General features: G+C 50.2%; 1 protein-coding gene across 1 annotated transcript in view; it reads right to left on the bottom strand.

Moving 5' to 3' along the window:
• Nucleotides 1–13,725, bottom strand: part of LOC105306141 (epidermal growth factor receptor-like) — a 48,057-nt gene that overhangs the window by 27,062 nt on the left and 7,270 nt on the right. Inside the window, exons 6-14 of the mRNA XM_023523863.1 lie at nucleotides 12,560–12,701; nucleotides 10,899–11,015; nucleotides 9,203–9,329; nucleotides 9,031–9,104; nucleotides 8,152–8,242; nucleotides 6,105–6,304; nucleotides 4,994–5,126; nucleotides 2,936–3,026; nucleotides 1,781–1,938 (exon numbers count right to left, since the gene is read on the bottom strand). Coding sequence (XP_023379631.1) covers nucleotides 1,781–1,938; nucleotides 2,936–3,026; nucleotides 4,994–5,126; nucleotides 6,105–6,304; nucleotides 8,152–8,242; nucleotides 9,031–9,104; nucleotides 9,203–9,329; nucleotides 10,899–11,015; nucleotides 12,560–12,701 — 1,133 coding nt within the window. The remainder of the gene's footprint in view (nucleotides 1–1,780; nucleotides 1,939–2,935; nucleotides 3,027–4,993; nucleotides 5,127–6,104; nucleotides 6,305–8,151; nucleotides 8,243–9,030; nucleotides 9,105–9,202; nucleotides 9,330–10,898; nucleotides 11,016–12,559; nucleotides 12,702–13,725) is intronic.

The following is a 13,725-nucleotide window of genomic DNA, read 5'->3' on the forward strand; positions in this document are numbered from 1 at the left end:
TGTTCGCTGGGCAACTATTTTCGAGTGTCTACGCTGTGACAGGAACTGCTCCGGCACCGAACAAAGCCAGTTTCTGGTCTTCGTTGCGGAACTGTTTTCACTACGATTTTGACATAGGTGCGGCTGTCCCGCAGCGGGCTCGAGACTGTCGCCACAGGCATGGGAGGGGAAGGAGCGGACGGAACCCCTCACTGGGCCATAGTGGTGGGGGGCGGGGTCGGCCGGAAACAGACGCGTGAGGTTAGGCACGTGTCTCAGCACAGAGAGTTCAGACCGGAAAGCCGGCTTTATCCTCATCCGCACACCCGAAACGCCCCCTGAAGCAGAGACAGCATTTGTCTCAAGGAGACTCCTGACTTGCTGGGCAGCACTGGCCAGCGCAAATGTCAGTAGGAAAATATTCCAGTTAAACGGAAAAGACGGATGTGTAGGGCCTGGGGATTTCAAATGCGGGAAGAGGACGGTGGGGTGCTCGTCTGACACGCCATCTGACCCAAAACGTTTCTGTCTCCTTCCAAGGGCTCCAAGCTCTACACCCCGCACGTGGTTTTGAGGGGACTCTGCAGCTTCACCCCTGCAATGCGTTCAGCCTCCTTTCCTACGCCAGATTCGTGGCTTTTCAGGCCGTAGAAGACAACAGAAGGTCTCGTTATTTCACAGTCTATTCCCTTTTAGGACACTCCAAATTGTCAAAGACAAAAACCGTTCACTGATGGACGGCGCTGAAAAAATCTGACCCTTCTTACCAGCCTCCCTCTGCACCCCATAAGGCAGTCTCCAGACAGCGATACAGTGGGAATACAGTGCAAAGTGGGCGCAAATTAAAATTGCAAATTTGGGACAAGACACGGTTTCACGGGCCTCTGAAAGTGCTGCTGGTAAACCACACGGATTGCTAGAGGCGGCTGATAAAACCCATCGCCACCACCAGTGCGAGCACTGACTGAGGGCTCGGGTGTTCCAGGCACTACTTTAAATACGCTGAACATAGTCACTCGAGATCACAAAAACCCTGTGAGCTATGCACCCTCCTAAGTTACACGAGGGAAGCGAGGCACAGAGAGGTTAAGGCACTTGCCTGAGGCCGCACAGCTAGCGAGAGATGAATGGAGAGAAGAAAGAATAACCAGTTTCAAAGAAGGTCAAGGATTATGAGATGCGTACAAAGAAATGTGAAATATTATGTATTTCTCTTTCTGGGAGGAGTCTACTTTGATCACCAAATTTATCATTGCAATAAATAAGATACAAACATTCAAAGTGCTTCCACTAAATATGGTCAAAACGGTTTGAATTTCCTTAGTAATAGCTCAGCCAGCGATCAACTAGCTGACAGAAAAAAGTGTCTTCAAGAACATTCCAGGAAATGCCACCTTTCATGAACTGTAGAACAACCATAGAAAAACTCCCGTGTGAATCCCGGTCATCTGCAAAGATACGCAGAAAGCCTTGGAGACGTGGCAGGATGCAGGCCGTCACGCCCTCTGTCACTTACCCCTTCTCGTTTGGACATCCTGGCACTGCAGGACAGAGCCCTGGCAGCATGAACACCATGACAGCCCGAGAGGCATCCCCACTAGGACCGGCCACCACGGTCTGCCCACAAGCGCGTTATTGCTGTGGTCACACCACGGGGCCAAAACGCCCAAACCACTGACTCCAATCTAAACCTCTGAAGGTATCACCCGGAAGTTCTGGAAGCGTTTTACATCTACGAACGGGCAAGGCAGGAAACGTTTTGTTCTGCATTTTCCTTTCTAGGGCCAGAGTTCCCACTCACCCGTATGTACAGTTTCGGTGGCACAGGTGACACACGTGATTGGCATCCGAGAACTTCCAGACCAGCGTGTTGTTTTCTCCCATGATCCCAGACGGGCAGGTCTTGACACAGTGGGGGCCATCGATGTAGTGGGCACACTTTACACACTTGTCTGGTCCCTGCACCAAGGTGGAGAAAGACATTTATACAGGTCTCTCTCTTTTACAAAATGAAAGATACTTTCTACTTGAAATACTTATTGTGAAAAAAATCAAATAACATAGGCATTCTCGGTGTGGAAAACAAGTCTGTCTGTGACTGTGCTTGCTTGATATGACCTCCATTAACAGCTTAGTGTAAAGTCTTCGTGGCCTTAAACGCATATATAAAAACATAAAAGAAACTGTACTATATACGTTATGCGTTTTGCTTAATACTTTGTGGGCGTCTCGCCTTGTCAAGACAACCCTGATTGGCCTTCGTGTATATTTGTACTCGTGCTGGTCAGACAGACTTCTTTGTATATCATTTCTGAGGTTAAACAGAGGCCCTTAGGGAGCCAGACTTGCTGAGGCAAATTTAAGAAAACACCATCCACATTGGTCCCGTGAGAAGCAGGTGGCAGGTAAGGGCAGTGGCGGCTGCCTAATTCGCTGTGTAACATGCTGAATTTGATTCTGTCTGTCAAACATGGAATGCTGAAGTCTCACTTCCTCTCTAGAACATTATTACTGAACATGTAGCTGTGAAACGGAATCTCGAAAAGTCTTGCTGTGCGTTTCTTTAAAAATCCTTCCAATAATTGTAAACTAATATTAACAAAGAACTTGATGATGTTTGATCAAAATGATAAAGCAATAATGACAGATGTCAGGAAGAGTGGAAAGTGGCCAGCGACATCCCCAGGCCACCACGGGCTTCCTCGTTTCGTGGTGAGAGCAGTCGGTGTTAGTTTGGGGACAGGGGACAGAAAAGGTGACGCTCGTGTGGCAGGTTGTGTAAGGACTTTGACTCAGTCCCAGCCCCGCAACCCAGCTGTGGGGTCCCACGGCCTCTTGTTTGGGTAGCGGGCTTGGACGGCTGGCTGTTCCTAGCAGCTACCGGGTGACGTTGGTCACCTTGGTGGCTCTCCACCCGCGAAGGCTTGTCCCTATGACACACGAGTGGGTCACTTACGCGTCCCGTGCAGGTTACGTTCATGGCCTGGGGCAGGCATTCTGGATGGCATTGCACGCACTCAGAGTTCTCCACAAACTCCCTGGGCTCGCTGGGAGAGAGAGAGGAAACGAATTAGTGACCCCCCTCGAGACCCCAGGCAGTTACGACGGTCCGAGCTCATCCGCCTGAAGTTTCAGGCGACACTAATCACCTCTCTCAGAAATTCATAGCAATTTTAGGTACAAGTCCATCATCGGGGATCTGGGACCTCCCTGCAACGTAATAAACTGCTTTGAAACGAATCCCTGCTCATCTTTTCCTGGAATAAACACTCCCGCTTCGTTTGTAACCAAAACACCTCGCCTACATTTTCCTACGGGCGCGATTTTTGTGTCTTCAGGCAAGCAAGCCAACCAGCGGAACAAAGAGAATGGTCCTTGAGAGGCAGCCCTCCACTCTCGAGTTCACGGATATTTAAGTGAAGGTGGGGACAAACGCTCACTCTAGACCAGTACACACGGGAAGAAGGAAAGAGCTGTTCGAATCTGCTCAGTGGTTGTCACTAAACGCCGTGAGTATGGAGCGCACATGTGATAAATTTTGCTTGCAATACTTTCGCCCCTCCTCAAAGATGTACAGGCCAGTGTCACACAGGAAGCTGATGTCTGATCAAAAGGAAAACAGTGTGACAGCTTTTAAGACTGAAATCTGATGTTAACTAACAGGTCTTCACGCCGGGAAGTGAACAAGGAATGTTTACACCCAAAAATGTGTCCCATGAGTCTTCTCGTTCGGGCAAATGGCATCACTTAAAGCAAACATGCCACATTAGTTTTTCCTGTGCTTCTTCTCCAGGTTAGCACACCTGCTGGGGGAGCCAGCCTTGGAAAGGAAGTAGGCACCGCTGGACCCAGTTCTCTAGCAGAAAGACACAGGCACCAGTGATGTGCTTATTTTAATTTCCTTGTCTCTTTAAAGAGAAATGAAAACTAAAAAAGTGAGGCTAGTGTCTATCTGTAGCAGTAAGAATTGTACCAAGATTTCTTGCTCGTTGAAGTAGCACTGTCCATTATGCAAATTACTGTTAGGTCAATGAGCCTATCAGCTAAAAGTTGCCCACAGAATTGAACGAGGTCTTTTCATCCTGCTTCTCAATATTTCTGGACCCAAACCGTGGCCCAGGCCCTGACAGGGAAATAAGAAGGAAGGCTTCCGGTAGCCATCTGTAATTCCAATCGCGAAATTTCCCTCTGTCTTTAAAATTTTTTAAAATCGCCCCTGCCAATCTCTATTCTTCAATTTTTCTTTCCTGTTCATTTGTTTCTCATCGTTATTTGTGGTCATGCAAAGCTCTACATCAATATTAGGATTCCCATAGAACTGACAGACTCCAATTTTTATTAATGGCAAATAAACTCAGCAAGCATAATAACGTGAACGTTCATTTCTTTGTCCGTGGTTATATTTAAAGTTATTTGCCCTGTTCGGCGTTTCTTGAACATAAGACGCAAACTAATCAGGGACTGTGATTTGTAGCGCTATGTCTGACGCATCAGGAACGGCGCACGGTCTTGGCCTCACGCAACCACTGATGCCTGGTCCATTTCTCTCGGGAACTTCGTACCGCTTAGTATAGGAGGTACGTCCAGAAAAAGAGGCCCCGTAAATCATCGGAGCGGATTCAGTAACGAAAAGGGTTTGCTCACTTCCTTTTTTAATTAACAGCTGCCAGCAAAACGAAACACAGGAAAAGGAACAAAAGAAAAAGATCCAAACCGAACAACTAGAAACCTATAGAAACAACCTTAAGTCGTCGTCGTCGTCATCATCATCATCATTACTATGATTTTACCAAAACGAAGGGGTTAAAACATGGTGGCTCATCATCATCATCATCATCATTACTATGATTTTACCAAAACGAAGGGGTTAAAACACGGCGGCTCATCATCATCATCATCATCATCACTATGATTTTACCAAAACGAAGGGGTTAAAACACGGCGGCTCATCATCATCATCATCATCATCACTATGATTTTACCAAAATGAAGGGGTTAAAACATGGCGGCTCACCCCTCCAGGAGGTTGCACCTCTCCACGCACTCCCGGTCACGGCTGACGTTCCTGCAGGACACACAGTCCTTTGGCTCCGGGCCCCAGCAGCCCTCTGACGAGCAGAGTGGGTTACAGACGTGGCCCGCGGCCTCTGAGAAGACAGAGTGAACCCCAGGAGTCAGTGACGGCATGGCCACCCGAGGGATCAGGTGACACAGCGCCTGTGGGGGAGGAGCTGGGTCCCCTGGGATCTGGGGCTGCGCAGACGCGCTGTGGGCCTTGGAATGAAGCAGTGACACAGAGAGGGGCTCCAGAGGCTGGCTGCAGGCAGCCTCCTCCCTGCGGGGTGCGGAGGGTGCCGGGCCTAGACCTGGGCAGAGCTTGCTGACTGATGCCAAAGCCGACGGCAGCGGCAGGCGAGGTTTGCTGGGGGCTGCTCGCCGTGCGGGAGGCACAGCCCGAGAGCTTTACACACAGAATTTCGTTCAATTCTCTCAGTAGCTCTGTGGTGTGGGAATCACTATTATCTCCATTTCGTGGATGAGGAAGCTACAACCTAAAGACACTGAGGAAGTCGACTAAAGTCTCAAAGCCAGAGTCGGGACGGGCACTCAGATTTGCTTCGGACAGTGGCCGGGGTCTCCGCACTGGGCCGTGGTGCGTGACCAGCTTCCAAAGCTGGCTCTGGCTCTAAACATAGGATAAGACATGCCGGCGTGACACGTTCATCCTTTCGTGCATGTGTGTGTGTGTGCATGCGTGTGTGCACATGTGTGTGCATGTGTGTGCGCGCGTGCGAGCTATAGTCATTAGAGGCTGAAATGAGCAGAGAGAAACCTATGGCTAAAATGTAATATAATTAATACAAATTTAGCACTGTCAATTAGAAATAATTGCTAGGCTAAATCTCAGGGTAGATTTATCCTATGAAATGAGAATGACCTAGAAACAATTCTGAGGAACTACGCATGGTGATGTCACAATTAGGAGTATATAGATTTCTTTTCATTGCTTTCTTCAGGAATGAAAAAAGCGTGTTAACCGTTTGGGACTGGCCCTTCAAGAGTCGAAATCAAAATAAACGACCCACTCGATCCCTCTCCGCGACGAAGCCAAAGCGATTACTCACGGCAGTCCTGTCCATTCCTATTGTTTATAATCTTGGTTTTCTGGCTGAAGGTCCCAAATAGGTTTTGCCAGCGTATGGTGTCTGCGTAGCACAACTTCTGGTTCCCCGAGATGACCACGTCTCCGTCACTTATCTCCTTGAGGGAGCGTAGCCCCAGCGACGTAATGTGCAGGCCGACAACCGCGAGAGAAAACTGGCCACTAGATTGGAGGGAAGAAAACCAAAGTGAAACACGATAAAAACAGAATGTCGCTCAAACGTTGATCTCGTTTTTCTGGACCACTTCAGATTCACCGCGAACTGCCTTCTGGTCATCGTGAGTCACGCTGTGAAAGGTAGGTACTGTAGCCTTTGAAAACTGTATTTTTTAAACTCTTCCAGGGAAAAGCTAGTTCCTAATTCATGTAGCATCTTTAATCCCAGTGGCAGACTGGGGCTGAAAAAATGTCTTAATATCATTATTTTATTTATTGCATTGTTATTTTGCCTGGGAAATGAGAACATGTTCTAACCTCTCAAACATCCAAATAGACTTCCAAAGTCATAAGTTCATTTCTCCATCCGTTCATACATCTATCCACCCATCCATCCATCTATCCATCCATCCATCCACCCATTTACTGAACAAAGATTTGAGGTAATATGCGACTAACTCTGTGGAAGTTATGTGTATATTTCTTACTCTCAAGAATCCCTTTGTCTAGTGCAGATACAGTCATATGAGCAGACAATTTTAGCTTGGCACCCTGAGTATAGGATAATGGGCATTGTAGAGGCAAAGTGAAGGGGCATCTAAGCCAGTCAAGAGAAGGATGGGGTGGCTTCCTGGAAGAGGTGACGCCTGATTGTGAAGACATCTAGAGCAGGATCTACGCTATTTTCTTCACCACCCAACACTGTACTAGGATCCTACAAGGCGATCAATACGTGTTCATTGAGCGACTGGACGAAAGTTATTCGGATTAAAGGGAGGGGTCCCCAAGCCACCTGAGGAGCAGGAAGGCAAGACAGTCCATGACGGGGGCTGAGAACGAGGCGCTGCAGCCGGAGCAGGAGCGTGGAGGCAGGGAGGCCTGAGGGAGGCCGGGGCAGGGTGCAGAGGCGAGCACAGGGGCCCGGGCGCCGTGGGGAGGGTGCGGGCCAGCGTGTGCAGGCGGCGGCAGCACAAGAAGGAGACCTGTCTGCGTGGGCAGGAAGCTCCCTGGACGTCAGGACGGGGGATGGGCCGGCTGAGACGGCGCCGAACGAAGAGCCCGGTCATCAAGGCTCGAGAGGACAAGGCCTCAGCGTACGTTAGAGACTCCTCTCTCCTTGTTTCTCTTTCAAAATGGCCCTTTCAGGGGTCAATTATGGGAAACAGGTCTCATAATCAGACTGTTTTCAAGGCAGGTTTGACCAATGGCCTCCCAAATTCTTTCTCAGCACAAAATTCATCCTTACGCTTATTATGTTAAAGGGGTGTGTGTGTGTGTGTGTGTGTGTGTGTGTGTGTGTGTAACTGCTGGAGTGGGGAAAGCGGAAATTCTGAAAGAAACACTTGATGTTAAAAAGCCTCTCCAGTCCCCCTGATATGCTGAGCTGATAAGGACGTGTCACCTCAGGGCTACTCTTGCTAAAAAATGCACAACCCTAATCAAATCATGAGAAAACATCAGCCATTCTACAAAGTGCCCGAAGAGCACTCGTCAAGTGTCAAGGCCACGGAAGGTAAGGCCAGACTTGAGGTTATCACAGATCGCAAGGGACTAAGGGGCCAACAGCTAGATGGAGGGCGGGGTCCTGGATCGGACGAGGAACGGTGCAGGTGTTCGCGAGGAAACCGGTAAAGTCTGACTGACGTCTGTGGTTAAACAGCACTGGGCCAGTGCCCGTTTCTTCGTTTCGAAACCTGCCCTGCGCGTCCATTAGATGCGCACACAGGGGGAAACTGGATGAAGGACACGTGGGGACGCCCTGGAGCATCTTTGCAAGTCTCACTTCTCTGAGTCTTATTTCAAGATGAAAACATTAGAGAGGATCCGCCGGGCTTTGGCTGGGGCCAACTTACTGTTGCTTTGTTCTGCCGCGTATGATTTCCAGGTTCTCGAAAGCATGGAGGTCAGTCCTGTTTTCTGGCCAGGCCTGAATCAGCAAAAACCCTACAAGGCAGAAGGAAGGTTCAGACGCGCACTGCTCAGGAATTTATTTATTTATTTTTGGTCTGAGACAGTCTCATAGGATGCTCAAGGGACTGTAGCATGGGCAGGAAATGTGAGCACCGGATCTGATGCTTTTCATCGTCAGCGGGCATCCCGCCTCTCTCTGGGGTCCCCACCACCCGGAGCCCCTCCAGCGCGCTGTGCCCCTGTGCCGTGGCCCCGATGGCCTTGCTGGGCTCCATCTCCGATCGCCCCGAACGGGCTCCTGCTCTTGGTGACACTGGCCATGGACCGAGCTGTTACGGCATATGAGCAGGTTGGTCTATTTTTCTTATTTGAATCCTGTCCTCAAAACGATCTTGTTATTTAGGTCACGTGATCTCCTTTCGAGGGATGAAGGAAGTGGGGCTCTGAGGGCAGTGCTGAGGCCACCAGTGGGAGCAGGGGCGTGAAGTCCGGTTTACAAGGTGGGGAGCCCTGCTGTTCTCTCCCCATTTCACCAGCTTCTCTCCTGCCCAGGAAGGCTGCTGGGCCGTCAGGGCGGCTGGCCTGGCCCGGGGCGGGGCGGTAGGGGGTTGAACACATTCACCCAAAGTGGTGAACGACCCAGGTCTTTGCTGAGAGTGTTCACCCCTCACGTGCAGGGGAAATTCCTTGTTTATAAAACATCAAAGAACTAATTACTCGTCAGTGGTAGACTCTCAGGAGAGATGTTTTTATGGCGAGGGACAGGAGCGTACGTCTCTCTGTAAAAGACCCATTTCCCACTGCCGCTCGTCCGCACCCACCTGTTATCTCCTTCACGGTTTTCAGAATGTCCAGTTCCTTCGGGTCCAGAGGCGGGGTGTGAGTGAAAGAGTCACTGGAACAAGTAACAGAACGGTTAATGATGGACGATCGCTGCCTGCGGACAAAGCGGATTTTGTGTTTTCTGTGCCAGTGACTCACTCTGTGACTTACCCCTTGAAAGCTACCGGCAGGATGTGAAGGTCCCCACTGATGGAGGTGCAGTTTTTGAAGTGTTTGATATTCGTAGCATTTATGGAAAGTGTGTCTTTAAATTCACCAATTCCTATTCCGTTACAAACTGTGAAGAGAAGGGAGATGTTGAATTAAGCAGAGCTAGGGTTCCACAGACACAGGGGAGCAGGAAAGGGAGCTGCGGCCGTGAGAACGGTCACCACCATGCCATCATTCATTCTTTCAACACACACGGATGGGGGGCCCGCTAGGTGCCAGGAGCCATGGCGGGCTTGGGGTGGCAGCGGTTCCAGGGGACACCACTGCTGTCCTCACGGGACTTGGGTGTCCTCCTCATTACTTCCAGAGTCTACTCTCTCTTGACGACTCTCCGTGACGGTGCAAGCACCTGCCGACAGCTGCCTGGCGTGGTTCTCGCCGGCGCCCCGATAAAGCTCAACACCTTTCCACCGCCCTGACCTGAGCGGCAGCTTTGCCTTCTATCTTAAGAAAAAACAGGTGCTTTTTTTTTTTTTTTTAAATTTTATTAAGGGAGTCATATTTTTAAGAAAATGCTGAAAACACAGGAATAAAGAGGAACAAAGGGACCAGCAATTCTACTGCGTACCATTCACATCTCAGGACATTTCTTTCCAGCTAAGCCCCATGGTTAAATCACAGCACATATGCAGTTAGCATTTTGTTCCTCCCCCCGCCCCCACTTACTGTGCTGTGAACATTTGTCCTGTCATTAAAACTATTCACAAACACGGTTTTTAATGGCCGTCTGATGTTACAACATAGCGAGTACTGTAATAACTTTTATGAGATAATTTAAACCGCTTTTCTTCTGCGGTGTTTACTTAAGTCAAACGCTTTGATCTGTGTCCTGTTGCTACATAGTCTCAAAGGCCCTTTTCCAGACTCTTGAGCTCGCTTGTTAATTTATATCCACCCCAGAATTTCTGTCACAGATGCCATCTCTATCCCGAACACGGGGCCTGGAGTCTTTGCCACACCCGACACCAGGTCACGCCAGGTCAGGGAAGCTAAAGGATAAAGGGGTTTGGGGGGGTGCGAGGGCTGAGAAAAGGTTCTTGGTTAATGAAGAGCACGGAGACCAGACATCCAAGCGACACTCACGAGCCTCGACTGGATTCTGGATTGAAAAATGGCTGAAAATGACTGATTGGGACAGGAGGGAGAGGTTTAAATGAACCTGAACCCTGGAAAATAGCATCGAGTTGAAAATAGCTAAACTCGGGATGAATGTGGAACTGCCCTTCGTTACTCGGAATGTCCCTGTTTGTAGGGAACGCAGGCTGACGTACTATAATATCTGGAATTATCACATGGTTCAGAAAACACACACACGTGCACAAACACACAGACCCATGTCTACAAGCAAACATAGAAGGAGTGAGAGCAATGTGGCAAAATATTAAAAATTGGTGCATTTATTAGAAGGGCATACGGATGTCCACTGTACAGTTACTGCACCGTTGTGGGGTGTCTGAACATTTTCAAAACAAAACAGGAAGTAAAGGATAAGCAAGGTTAAGCTGGCCTTGGGGGTACCCTAAGAACAGGGGCCACATCCAGGAAGGAATGCATTTCCAGCCTGAAGGAAATCAGGCTCAGATCTCCTCTGAGGGGGCGCTGAGGGGGGCTGGTGGGCGCGGAAGAGGCCTCCTACCTTTGCGACAAGGCCCTTCGCACTTCTTACACTTGCGAACCCCGTCCTCCTCCACCTCGTAGCTGTCAGAGCTGCAGGCACGGACGCACGAGCCGTGGTCTGTCACCACATAGTTACCTGCGGGGCAACGAAAGAGGGGTGGTGACGGGGGGCAGCAGGTGCTCCCGGGTCCCGTGTCCTCCTGTCGCAGGGCTGATGGGAAGGGCCCATGATCCTCTGGTTCGTTTATTTTAAGGACAAAGAATGAAAGGCCGCAGACTGACAAGGAATCGCGTTTGAGAGCTCAGACCACGACGTGGAGACATAAAGATATTTCACGTCGGGCAGAGAACAGGTGTGTGAGAGAGAAAACACCGTGTCTCCTTTTGGGTTTCAAACACGTCTGTGCGGCTCAGTTTTTTCCCGTAGGTTTTGCCTTCAGGACTTACGGTTAAAGCTTGACTATTTATTAGAAATACGTGAACCCAAACAAACACCCCTCCTCCACCAACGCTACCGCGGTGGGGTGGCATGTAATTCTTGGGGCTGACGCCCCGCCTGGTGCGGTCCTCCCGGGCCTGGCCATCTGCCCACGCTGGCGGTGGTCGGACCAGCCGGTCTGTGTCCAGCCTGGCACATCGGCCACGGTCTCAGCACCCCTCGCCCTCCAAGTAATTTACTTGTGTTGATATTAACGCAAATATTATATTCTTCAGGAGCTGTACGTCTTCCTGTTTTGACTTCCCCAAGGAGATCCACAAACATATTTACTAGTCATTTGTCATTTTTTTTTTCTGTGAACTGCCTGCTTTTGTGCTCTTAGGTTCTAAGGGTTTTTCCTGTGGATTTTAAAACTCGACCTATTAAGCCCTCTCTCCCTGATGACATCTGTGTCATAACTGTGACAAATTTTTCTTTGTCTTAGTTCCTCATTTACCTCACAACGGCCTATTATTCTGCATGTGTGTGCTATTTTTTTTCCGTACAGAATTAAACGTTTTTCATCTCCACAAATCCAGTAAGGCAGACCTCCCTCGCAGTTGTCCTGAGACATTTTTCTCAATCAAGATGGGTTCTAAACTTTTAAGTAGACAACGCTAAGCTTTCTCTTTTCGGAAAAATTCCGTGCCACCGTTTCCGTCAACACAGTAGCCACCAGCAGACCGCAAATGCAAACGTGCAGCAGCTGTGCCTAAAGAAAAAACACCACAAACAAAAGACCCCCGTGTGGTGCTCCTAAGGGCGCAGCTTTCACCAGAATCACGACCACGAAGGAGGCAGGTCTGACGTACGCTCTAATTTATGTCTGTTAAATACCCGCCTGGTACCGGGACCGAACCATGACACGGCCCAGTAGCCGCGGGGCTGTGCCAGAGAGACGGCTGAATATTCCAGACCAACACAGCGGGACCTGATCCTGGAGCCTGCACGACAGGCGTGCTTCCCGTCCCGGCCACCACAGCCACACAGACGCTGGCGAGCAGAGCAGCAGCCATCGTCTGTCACCTGGGGCAGCGACCTGCCCCGCATCTGCACTCGGAGGGGCGCCCGGTCACGTGCCGGACGACAGGGCAAACACACCGGCCAAAGCCTGGCCGACGCAGGGGACTCAAGGCTCCCAGGAGGGGACAAAGCAAGAATCAGTGCCTGGAAATCCAGGACTTTTCTCCTCCAGGACTCACGGGGGCACTTCTTCACGCAGGTGGCGCCGAAGCTGTATTTGCCCTCCGGGTTGACGTCCATCTCGTACGTGGTGGGGTTGTACAGCATGAGCGGCGGGCAGGTGTCCTTGCACGTGGCTTCGTCCCGGAACTTGTGACAGACCTGTGTAAAAATAATACAAACGGGGACACTCGAAAACGGAGCCACCGTGGGGGGACTGCCTCGTGCGGCTCGTGGCTCAGAGCTTCAGGTGTGAAAACGAGGCACAACCACCTTCGGACTCAGCCTAAAGCAACGCTGAACCCCAGAGACTGTTTGCAAAGAACATAAGCGGATGTCATGACCGCCGAACTGAAAATGAAACGCACCGTTTAGAGTTAATGTCGCGATGGCACATCGTCTGCACCGACAGCCACGCCCTCCTTCCCTGGGGGTGCCTGGCCCCCTTCCCCCCGTCAGGCCCCTCGCCTTTGTCTCCCAACTGGAACACTGTTTGGGCTTCTGCCTGAGCGAGTGCTTCCCAAACAGCGATTCTTATTGATCTCCAACGCTGCTGCCTCTCGTGTTGTGAGGCTTTCTCTATTTTCAGCCTGACACCTGTCACAGGGGGGTGACGCGCGCTGGCCAAGCCGAGCGAAGACGCTAGCGCTGTTCTGATTCCGTTCAGAAAGCTCAGGTTACAGTTCTTAACATTCGGGTGTTCAGCTAGGGCAGGAAGGTCTAGCAAGGTGCTTTCGGTAGAGTCAGAAAGATCGTTCCCTTAAAGCATAGTTTTTCTTAAATATACTTTCCCAGCTATGGTAATTTGTGGATTTGGATGATGGAAAAGCACATCTCTTTCTTAACTGACGAAACGACCCAGAATTTCACACACTAGGCCAGTAGCTGTGGAGGGCTATTACTTCTAAACCCAGTTTATACTGGGGTTCCTTTACAAAGAACACTTGAGGGTACGTTTTAGAATTTACTGGCACACTGCAGAAAACCCCAGCCAGACGGGGCGCCATGCAGAAAGGGCCACAAATACCGTGGTGGCCCGAAGACTCACTTGCCATCGTTCCCCTGAGCTGGACCTTAGAACCAGCCCGGCCCGGCTGAGTCAAAGTCTCGGGGCCGGGTGCAGCCTTCAGGACGTAAAAACCTTGCCTTCCACGAGACCAGAGTCTTCGGATCCCGCCTTAGGAGG

This window comes from Pteropus vampyrus, unplaced genomic scaffold (assembly GCF_000151845.1).
Source record: "Pteropus vampyrus isolate Shadow unplaced genomic scaffold, Pvam_2.0 Scaffold424, whole genome shotgun sequence".
NCBI classification, from domain to species: domain Eukaryota; kingdom Metazoa; phylum Chordata; class Mammalia; order Chiroptera; family Pteropodidae; genus Pteropus; species Pteropus vampyrus.